Raw genomic sequence first — 11,284 nt, 5'->3', positions numbered from 1 at the left:
AAACGATGTACAAATGCGCTTTACACAATTGATGTGTGCATGGATTGGGATAACAGTTGTATGAGCCCCTAATAAAATGTTAAAAAAAAAAAAAGATAAAATCCATTCTTAGCTTGGACGCTGTACAGATGGCAGCCAGAGTTAGCCTAAGGGCCAGAATCAGTTGACCTTTGGTATAGAGAAATATGTGTGACTCTCTTCCTTGGAAATGAACTTACACCTAACAGGAACACAACACCAGGCAAACAATAAACCAAACCTACTGCCATCAAGTCAACCCAAACTCGTAGAACCCCTAAAGGACAAAGAAGGGCTGCTCTTTTGGGTTTCTGAAATTATAAATCTTTACAGGGGAAGCCAACCTCATCTAGTGGGTTTTGAACCACCGACCTTGAAGCTATCAGCTCAATGCCTGTCTCATGGAACCAATAAGGTTCCAGGCAGACAATAGGCACTCATCAATGTTTTGGAAAAGAATGAGCAAGTGACACACACTGGCCAGAGGGAAACAGTGGAACTTGTTGGAGTACAGCCAGGGAGACATCTCACCCTCGCCAGACACTTGACTGAAGGAGATGACACGTTGGCTGCATTCCAAAGGAGAGGGTGGAAGCCGCCAAGGCAGCAGAAAAGCAGCCAGGGCAGGTGGGAAAGCAGGTAACAAGTTCAAAGAGGGAAGACAACAGGATGCCTGGGAGTGCCTGAAGCCAAATTCCCGGGATGGGCCACAGGATGTGGGGGCAGAGCACTGCCCCTCAAGGAGGAAGTAGCAAACCTAGTCCTGAACCAATTGGGACCAGCCTCAAACCCACGAGGGCGGGCCCAGGTAAGAAATTAGAAGACTATGTTTTCTACGTCCTTTCATGTGTTTCCTTTAAGCTAGACTCTGTAAACTACAGAAGCCTAGGCTCACTTTTATTTTTAGGCCCTTTGCATGCCAAGCATAGCCAATTTGCTCTTCCACAACTGTTATGAACAAATGCACCTGATTCTAGGTGATCTGGAGACACCAGATGCAAAGGGAAAATGAAACCAGCTAACTTGAAGGGATAGTTTACAACTGTCAGGGTAGCAAGGCACCGCACAGCACTCTTCCCACTGCAGCCGGAGAAGCCCACCGGGCACCAGCTCAGGCACCAGCAAGCTCACCGGCATGGGGATCTTGGAGAGTTCTTTCCCAATGCAGTTCTTCATGATGCTCCACAAGTTGAGGCTATAGTTTGGCTTGTATGGGATTCTGGTTCTTTTCTCCTTCTTGGTCTCCTCCAGAGGATGCTTGTACTGAGAATGAAAACAAAGTCATGCAGTCACCCATGACGGAGAGCAAACACGGTGTTTACAACCTTCTCCTGGGCTGAAAAAGCCTGGCTTTCTGTCTTAGCTCTTTACAAGCAAAGCCTTTGACATCACATACGTCAAGTACCCCGCCCCTGGCAACTCCCACAGGAGAACTACCTGTTCATCAAGGCTGATGTCGCTGCTGGCGCCACTGATGTTGCTGCCAGTCCGTCTGCGTGAAGGGGAGATGCAGCAGAATGAGAACGAAGATCAGACTAGAGAGTCGGGTCTACATTTCTTTAAAAAGCAGAATGCCAAGCCCAGGGCATATGCCTGTACTAATGGATGGCCAAAGGACAACACTCAGAAGAAAGACAGCCCCCTTCATCTTGGCCAACACTGGCGGTGGCAATGACACCCCCACTAAGGAACTTTCTGAGGGGCAGATGTGCGTACTTTCCTCAGGAGTCAAAGATAACTTACTTGTGGCCCAAATTTTCAGGCATGGTGATGATATCAAAAGCATCAAAAAATTCAATCTCCTCATCCTCATCACTCATGTCTCCTTTGCCGGAGCAGCACTGATCTACAAGGAGAGAACGTTGATTATGTTTACCATACATCTGGCACGAACATTGCAACAAATGGCAGAGAGAATGGAAAAGCCAGGAGAGATCAACTGCTCCAATTCCAGTTGACAGACGTCCCTCATTCCAAAGGGGCAACTCACTGAAAGGTTGGTGGCTCAAAACCCCAGGTCCCTACCGGAGAAAGATGAGGCCTTCATCAAGACTGAGAGCCTCAGGGACCCTGTCCTACAGGGGACTATGAGTGAGTCGGGACCCACTCTGGCCGGCACAGAAAACCACCTGTTCATATCAGAACTAGCCACGGAGGAACTAAGTACGTCTCTCACCTTTGCCAGAACCTGTGCTGCCAGGAGTGTTGGCTGGCAGCACGGTGGCACCCCGGAAGGCCCTCTCTAGGTGGTTGTGCTGCTTAGCCAGTTGCTCTAGGGTCTCTTCCAGTCGGATGCGCTGGTCTCTTTCATATTGTAGTGACTTCTGCCATTTTTTGCTATGGGTCTGGGCTAACATGAGGAAGTCTCGGCAGGCCTGTTTGGGGAAAGCAGAGAGATGTGTCACTGCCACTCGGCTCGTCAGAGATTTCCCTCAGGCCACTGTCACTGTTAAATAATATCAGTCTGGGAACGTCCACTGGAAAATTACAATGGAAGGCTGTTGCTTGTTACTCCACAGTATCGGTGACAGCCAACTCCGAGCTACAAGCAAGGTCAAACCCAGAAGAACGAGCACACGGTTGTCATGGTTCTTTTACATTTTCCTGGTCAGACAAACCAAACGAATGCCAAGTGAGCAGTAAACCTAGACAAAGTATGTGTGGCAGCAACACCTAGGGCAAGTCTGTGAACCACACACCAAACCAGAGGGAAAATGCCTGGAATGATGGATTCCAACTAAGGCTTTTCTCAACTGAAATCTATGCTCAACTCCTGACTTCATTAAGCAAGTTTTGAGTAATCTAAAACTGAATTTTGACACTGAGAACAGAGACTTTTGCACTGAGTAGGGCTAAATATGAGGATAGTTAGTGTGATAATTCTTGGTTACCGAGAGAAACAAAAGATTTACCTGAGAAACCCCAGGGCTCTAGAGAAAAGAATTAATCTGTTCAAATCAGTCCTATAAGTGACCTCTCACTGGTACTAGTGCCAGACTAGAAATACTGATTATCGGTATAAAAGGCCCTTCACAGTATGGCCAGAACCTGCACACCAGCCTCCTCTCCAGCCTTGCCGACCCCCTACACCCTCCAGTGGGCTACAATGAGCTGCCCATCACTATGAGGGACCCACAGATTTCTCTCAAGACTATCCACCTTAGCATATGCTATTCCCTCTACTTGGCCTAGTGTCTTCATTCTTCAAGACCTATAGCAAATGTTACTTCTTCCATGGCACCGCCCCCCAGTCTTAGAGCAGTCAGCCTCTTCCCTACATTTCTGTAGCATTTTCCACCTGCTTCTACTTTACACCACTCGAGGCAGTCTCGTGGCTGATTTCAGCAACCTTGTGAGGATACTACTAGCATCATGGCTGTTTACGGATAAGAATCGAGGTCAGAGAAAGCAGGCTGCCCCTGGTTATACAGTTGGGACTTGACTGCCGTTCTGCAATATGACTCTCCTCGGTCTCGCAGAATTCAGTTGAGGTTTTATCTTCTTACAATCCACCTCGTCCCAGCTGCAGAGCTTCAGTGTGCTACCAGAGCAACCTATGTTCACCTCTCTCAAGGTACTTACTGCACTTCATAATAACCAGTTTTCCTTTCTCCCCTCATCAAATAGAAATCGCCCTGAGAACTGAGAGCCTGTCCCTATTTACCTTATATCCCCTTAGCGCACTACCTTGAGCCTAAAATCCAGACCAACTCAATGCCCCCGAGTCAGCCCCATAGGACGGAGCACATAGGGTTTCCCAGACTACCAATCTTTCCAGAAGACAGTCACATTTTTCTCCCAAGGAGCAGCTGCTGGGTGTGAAGCAGCTCTCCATCAGCAGTTGAGTACTTAACGAACCAAAACATTGCCACTGAATCAATTCCAACTCCTGGTGGCCGTAATAGGACTACTCCTTGGAGTTTCCAAGACTGTAACTCTTTATGGGAGCAGAGAGCCTCAATGCTCTCCCTCACAGCAGCTAGAGCAGTGGTTCTCAACCTTCCTCATGCCGCGACCCTTTCATACAGGTCCTCATGTGGTGGTGATCCCACAACCATAACACTATTTTCGTTGCTACTTCTTCGTCATTTTGCTACTGTTATGAATCAGACAACCCCTGTGAAAGTGTCATTCAACCCTGAAAGGGGTGTCAACGCATAGGTTGAGAACCGCAGAGCTAGAGTCAGCAGCCACTGCTTATCCCACAGTGCTACTGGTGAACCGAGAATATGGTCTGTGCTTCTTAAGCGATGGGCGACGTAGGGAATGGGACACTAGAGTGCATCCGCAGTTTAGAGTACTTTGGTAGTGAGAAAAGCCATCTCCTAAGCAAATCAGGGTATTGAATGAAATGTTTCCTTCCCTCAGACATAATTTTTCCTAGCTGAGGCCCATTGTGAGCTTCAATGCTCATTTGTAATTCGACTGGTTTGCCTTTTTTGTTGTTGAGGTGTTACAGTTTTCTGTACATCTTAGTTTAAGCCCTTGTCAAATATGTCATTGCCAAAAATGCAGTCTGTCTATGAGTTCTCTTTTTGTTCTTTTGCAGAAACTGTTTTGATACACCAAATCTCTCATTTTCAAGAGGCCCTGGTGGTCTGTCTAGATTAACTTCTGCTGGGTCGGCATCATCAGTTTTATCTGATAACTATGTACACTATAAATTAGGGCCCACAAGTTTGCCCATTTTTTCTTTCATCATGTACAGCTTCAGGTTTTACTCTAGGTCTTTGATCCATCTTGAGTTAGTTTTGTGTAATATGTAAAGTTAAGGGTCATGCTTCATTCTTCTGCAAGTGGATATTCAATTTCGTCAGAACCAAATTTCCTACCCCATTTCACAGCTTTCATCCCTTGTCAAAGATCAGCTGACCATAAGTGCAAGGACCACAGATTCTCAATTCCGCCCCGTCGGGCTCTGTCTGCCACTGTACCAGCACCAGGCTGTTTGACGACAGTGGCTGTGAAGCAGGTTTTTAGATCAGGAAATGTGAGACTTCCTACTGTGTTGGTCTTTCTTTTTTTATTAATCATTTTATTGGGAGCGCTTACAGATATTATAACAATCCATAATTCTGTTTGATCAAGCATAATTTTATCATTGCTACCAACATCAGTTTCAAAACATTTTCTTTCTTCTTGAGCTCTTTGGTATTAGCTCCCCTTTATCCCCTCCCTCCCCGACCCTGGTTTATCGTTGTAGTGCTTTACTTATCCAGGTCTCTTTCCTTCCATCTAAGACTGGTTTTTCCAAGTGATGCTCATGTTTAGGATGCACATTACCCTTAAGGCCTTGCCTGCCTGTGTCACCTTGGAAGTTCAAAGGCAACAACCCTGGCATAGGAAGCACTCTTCAAGCAATAACCACCTCTGAAAGGAGCACATGCTACACAGAACAGGCGAACAGGCGGTGAGAACAGGACTTCTCTGACATCAAAGGGATAACTGCCCTTAAACCCAACACTGCAGAGTTAGGCCCTGGGGAGGAAACACGCCCTGCCGAAGAAGAAAGAGGAAGGCATTTTCAACAGGTGTCTTGTTTAGCAAATGTTTACATCGGAGTGGGGGGAAATTGACATGGACAAAGAGTAACACGAATATGGGGAGATAGTTGATTCTCAAGCTGTTCTATTCAGAGAGTATCTACAGTTGCTACTGATTCCCTAGCCTGTATGACCGATCACACAGGGTTAGAAAAACAGGCATGTTAAAAAAATATTAATAATAAAGCCAGGCACGTGGACACTAAGAAGCAGCGGGGCAATTTGCTGAAAGTGCACAATGACATCAGACACACGAGCCTCACTGAGGACTGTTGAGTGATGCTGGGAGTGAACAATGACTCTTCCTGCAATCCTTTCTCACCAGATTGTGGAGAAAATGTTTTCTTTCTAAATTGTGTGAAAGTGTTCAACACCACGATAAAGAAAGCCGGTTACAGGCTTCTTTTAAGGAACAAAAGGTTAACAGAGACTAGATTTTCCCAAGAAAAGTCCTTTGATCTGTAGGAAGCACGTGAATTAAATTAGCTGTATGCAGAAGTCTAATTATCACTTGCTAAGCAAGGGAAAATCTGACCCTAGTAAGGTAATTTCATCCATTTAATTAAACATGAAAAGGGGGGGGGGGCATAAGCCCTTTTTCACAGAATACTCTTCTCACTTGCTCATGAAATCTCTCCTAGTGTTTCTATGTGGACACCAGCTGAAAAAACCTGCCTGGTGAGAACCAGCCACTGGCCAAGGAAAACTAAACCACGTATTCATTTCCTACTTATCACCCATATCTGAAACACACCAATATTGCCAGTAGCCTGCCGCATTTACATGGAGTCTTCCACCCAAGCCACTCAAGTGTTTCAACAAGGCCGGAGTCAAGGAAGTGGGAGCTTTGGCTCCCTCTTTAAATCCAAAGACTAAAACATGGGATTAGCTAGTAGCAAAAGGCTCTTACTAATACTCGATGTACCACTCACTCCCACCCTGTAAGGCAAGATTAGCATGGTGGCAGTTATACTCCAACTTCAAGCTGAAAGAAGGTGAGGTGAAAGGACCCCCAGAAATCCTTTAGACCTAGCAATTAAAGTTAGAATGAAAATCGCCACCACCCAGCGATGTTAGGGCCTCAAGGAGCATCACCACCAGTCGACCTGCAGGTTGTAGGGCAGAGCTAGAACTCTGGACAACTAGCTCACTTCCTGGCTGGAGGAGCAAGGGGGCACTAACTCCACAGAGCTGTACTCCTGACCACCTGAGCACAGCATGGGAGCTGTCTTATCCATGCAGCCTGTTCTAATTCAGGCCACCAACACTGTAACTTCAGTCCCCGGAGCAGTGAAGCAGGGCCGAACGTTCCGTGCTTCTTCTGTCTACCATTTTTCGGGGACTTGGGCAGAGCCACATTTCCAAGAAAGAAAGAAACAAAAAGGTCACCCAGTCACTTACATTAATCATGGCATTGGATGTTATCCTGAAGAGGGTGGCCCGCTCATTGACCTGTTTGATCTTCTCGTTGCTCTCGGCGGGCAGTTTCAGGGACTCCAGCTCACTGAGGGAGCGCTGCAGGGCTGTGCCGTGCTTGGCTATCAAGTCATTGCACGTGCTTAGGTCCTCCACTTTGCTGGACAGGGTCCGGAGGGTATTCTGCAGCTCGGTCTTGTCAGTTTGCGAGACAGACTCTTCATCTCCTGATTCATCTGCAAGGGTGAAAAGGCAAGGGAGCGGGCTGAGCCAGGCTGGACCGCCCAACACGGCTGTGCTTTGACTGAGCAGGCTTGCCGGTCGCAGGAGATTTCAGACCATCAGAAACACCTGCGGGCCTTCTGAATGCTAATCTCTGGGTCGATCCCCAGAGACAGCTTCAACAGGTGTGAGGTGAGGGAAGGCCCAGGAAACCACATCTCTAGCCAGCTAGCTTCCCAGGGGGTTCTGAAGCACACTAAAGCTTAGGACCACTGACCTAGAGCACAAGAGGGAGAGGCTGAAAGGTCCTGGGAATGAATTACTGAACCTTTTGCCTCCACCTTGCCAGTCCCGCTGTAGTCCTAGACAACAGTTACCACAAAATTGCTGGGGGTGTGGTGGGTCCTATCCTAAGTGAGTTGAGAATCTCGATCCAGCACTTTCAGACAAAGGCCATACCACGCCATGGCCCGCTGATGCACACCTCACCCAGAGGAGAGCTCAGGAACTTCTGACACTGAAGCCACCAAGAAAGCAGCCCAGGGCCTTCCACTCATCCGTCTGTGATGCTGTGTCAGGTAGAGCAGCTACGTTGCAGCTCTCACTACTGGCTTTGTACCTAGCACTGTGACTGCAAAGTGCTTTTCCAGCAGCGCCACTTCCTCAGGAAGAGCTAACATCAGCATGAAAACCCCAACACAGAAATAACCAGAGACCTGCACTGTTTGCTAGACGGCAAGGTGGGACCACAGGCAAAATAGCACTCGCTACAGAAAAATTTACAAAGCAGGTTTTTTTCCTTGTTCTGCTTAAAGTATGAGAAATGACGGGGATAATAAACAAAACAAAGCTGTAAGTCAACAAACTCAGTACAAGGAAATGATTAACATCCCAGGGCGAAAGTGGCAAACTGATGTCATTTTTCTCCAGAGAAAGCACCACATACGATTGGGCAGACCACCACGACTGCTACGGAGTTAACACTGTTAAGTTAACACTGCTAGCAGCTGGTGTTAAGTGCCCAGCTGCTAACTAAAAGGTCAGCAGTTCAAACCTACCAGCGGCACCACAGAAGAAAAGACCCAGTCATCTACTGTCATAAAGACTGCGGTCTGGGAAACCTCATGGGGCAGTTCGACTCTACCCTATTGTGTGTTAGAATCCCCTTGAGGGCACACACCACACCACCAGCAAGACGGCAGTTTCCACTTGACTAACAGATGGTTAAGAAAGGTATCAAGAGAAAAGACAAAACTTCGAACATAGCTCAAATAGTCCTAAGACTGAACTATGACAAAAGTCATTTCTCAACTTTACACTCACGATAGTCAACAGGTATAAAAAAGAAAAGCACAGCGATTACACCTTCAGGATAAGAATTTCTCAATGTTGGCCCTCTACACATTTGGGGCCAGCTAATTCTTGGTTGTCGGGAAATGGCCTGTGCGTTGTAGGTGGTTTAGCAGCATCCTTGGACTCTACTCACTAGAAGCCAGTAAAGCCGACAACGCCTCACCTACCCAGAGCTGTGGTAACCCAAACTGTCTCCACACATTGACAAATGTGCCTGGGTGGGGCGGGGGCGCACTGGGTGAAAATCACCACTCTAGAAGACATACTGCACAATGAAAAAAAGCCTGAGCTATCTAGGAGATGGGCGGTAATCAAAATAGAACACCCAGAGGACCAAAACGAGACATGCCCGAAAAAAGGGCCCTGGAAAGCTCTCTTGGCAAGGTGTCTTTTGTGTCCTACCTGATTCTGCCAACATCTTCACAGCCTTGGCCTTGGCCAGCTCCAGGGCTGTCACCCAGCGCTGCCGCTCCACCTCTGAGCTAGCCTTCAGGTGGTAGGTCTGTGCACCGCCATTGGAAATGATGAAGTTGCAAGAGTCCTCCACCGTGATGTTGGCTGTGGCAAGGTTGATGGTCCCTCGGCAGGTGTGCCTCATTTCTGCCTTTGACCTGCAACAGCAAGACCGAGACAGGGCATGTCAGGGGATGGCGAAAGCTGGCGATGGTTTGTCTTGCAGCACATCCCAATTCTTTAAATGACTCTAAGTCCATGAAAAGGCCTTTGGGATCAGCAAGTTGGAGTGGAGGCTCCCTAACCCTCAAGCAGCAATCGCAGGGCTTTCCTCCATGCTCCACAGTAGGGTGCCATTGCCCTGCCGTTGCTCTTGCCATTTCTTTTTTGAAACCGGCTTTACTGAGGTTGTAGGGCACACTAGTTTACCAATTTTAAACGTGCAACCCAGTGACATTCCACAGACGCATCCAACTGTGTAACCTCTGCCACAGCCCCGGCGCAGAACATTCCCATCACCCCCAAAAGCTCCCTCGTGCCCTTCTGCAGACAGGTTAGAATTGCAAAGTGCTTTACAAACTCATACAACAAGTGTCCTAGTGAGCTGCCTCATTCCCTACTAGAATACTTCTGTGTGCTGAAGCATCATGGCCCCCTCACTGTAACTGAGCACTCTCTCTAGCTGGGTGAGGATGGTTGCTGAAGGCTGAGATGATCCGGCCAGAGTGTAAGAAAGCACGCTGAGATGCCCAGAAGCACACTTAGGTGCCGGGAGTATTGAACACTGGCTACAGTGCAAGTGCTACGAAGAAGGAACTCAACCAGGAATGGTCTGAGGGAGTAAACAGACACTAAGCAGAAAAGAATCACCAGGTGTTATCATCTTTCTGGAATAAGGTTTCCGACGGTCCACTGACCTCTATCGGTGGGGACTCCTAAGCCATCCTATTAATAGCTAGGCGAGATTCAGCGGTCTGAATCCGGAGGACTGGGTGTAAAAACATTCTCCATCTCTACTGACAGTTCTATTCATAGACTTTTGAACTTTACGGCACTCCTTGGTGGCAACAAGCTGTAAGTCACTTCTCACAAAACATCAAGCTCTTAGCACAATGGCAGGTTCTGAAGTACGATGCACACTGATTTCCCCGTGGCCTGCTGGTCATGGCTGGGGCTGCACTTTTCTCCAGGCCAGCTGGGAACATAAAGAGGTCAAAGTCCTCTGCCAACTGCCACAGCACAAAGCAAAGCCACTTCCCCTTTCACAGGAGCCAAACACACCTGGCAGGTCCACAATTCCTGCATGCCAGACTTGACACACACCCTGTCTCCAGGATGAGGATTTGGTGTTTGAAAGTCTGTTTACTGTTTGGGAAGGCAGACTGGCGGCAGTTTGGTTTTCCACTTGACACTGGGCATCTGCTGTGAATGTACAAACAAGCAGTATGGGATAGCCGGTGGGGGGGTCGCCACCAACCGGGCCATTTTCCATCCTCTGCACCTGCTGCATTGTAACATGACTCCCAGTCTTTTTCCTGCTCTAACTTCCCACCCCCAGCCGTGCTTCAGTTACATCATGAATAATGCAGGCCAGATGACAGACGCACAGCTGATGGCCCCCCGGCTCACCCTGGCTTTCTACTCTCAGGGTGTTAGCTGGACTCTCCCCCAACACTCTGCCTTGTGGGCCCGAGACTCGAACCAGCCAACTCCCCAGGAACTACTTCTTCCTGGATCAATTTCATGAACTAAGGAAATTCTCTGCTCATATAAGGCTGCAGCAGTTGAAAAACCACCAAAGGACCCTGGGAGTAAGGCAGGCTTATCCTCAGAGCTGTTGGGTTCAGGCAGATTTACTTGTGGCTACAAATGATCAATATCCAAGTTGAAGAGATAGGGCTCCTAGGGTGTAATGAGATGGGGTTTCTGGCCCCTGAGAGAACTAGGTGGTTATCTTCAGTAACTAGGGGTGCCACAATAGAAATACCACAAGTGAGTGGTTGTAAGAGCAAGAAATGAATTTTCTCCCAGTTTAGTAGGCTGAAAGTCCAAATACAGAAAACTGGTTCCAGGAGAAGTTTCTCTTCTCTCCTGTTGGCTCTGGAGGAAGGTGCTTATCCTTGTGGGCCTCTGTTCCTGGGTGATCTTCATGTAGCTTGACATCTCTCTTCCTCCATCTCTGCTTCCAGGCTTGCTTAACTTAACTCTTCTATATCAGAAAAGAGAATGAATTCAAGGTACACACTACTCAAGTCCTAGCTCATTAACAACACAAAGAA

At 47.7% G+C, this 11,284-nt stretch overlaps 1 protein-coding gene across 1 annotated transcript in view; it reads right to left on the bottom strand.

The window, feature by feature from the left end:
* The window catches only part of LOC101656742 (oxysterol binding protein), a 26,893-nt gene extending 17,726 nt beyond the window's left edge, over positions 1-9,167 (bottom strand). Inside the window, exons 1-6 of the mRNA XM_045297061.1 lie at positions 8,955-9,167; positions 6,963-7,213; positions 2,195-2,393; positions 1,762-1,864; positions 1,456-1,510; positions 1,150-1,281 (exon numbers count right to left, since the gene is read on the bottom strand). Of these exons, the coding sequence (XP_045152996.1) occupies positions 1,150-1,281; positions 1,456-1,510; positions 1,762-1,864; positions 2,195-2,393; positions 6,963-7,213; positions 8,955-9,150 (936 nt within the window). The 5' untranslated portion in view covers positions 9,151-9,167. The remainder of the gene's footprint in view (positions 1-1,149; positions 1,282-1,455; positions 1,511-1,761; positions 1,865-2,194; positions 2,394-6,962; positions 7,214-8,954) is intronic.
* Between the last annotated feature and the right edge of the window lie 2,117 nt (positions 9,168-11,284).

The sequence above is a fragment of the Echinops telfairi genome, unplaced genomic scaffold (assembly GCF_000313985.2).
Source record: "Echinops telfairi isolate 266 unplaced genomic scaffold, ASM31398v2 ScPeMD7_7416;HRSCAF=8454, whole genome shotgun sequence".
In the NCBI taxonomy this organism is placed as follows: Eukaryota; Metazoa; Chordata; class Mammalia; order Afrosoricida; family Tenrecidae; genus Echinops; species Echinops telfairi.
Note: the sequence above shows the minus strand (reverse complement) of the source record. Positions and strands in the feature narration are given on the sequence as shown.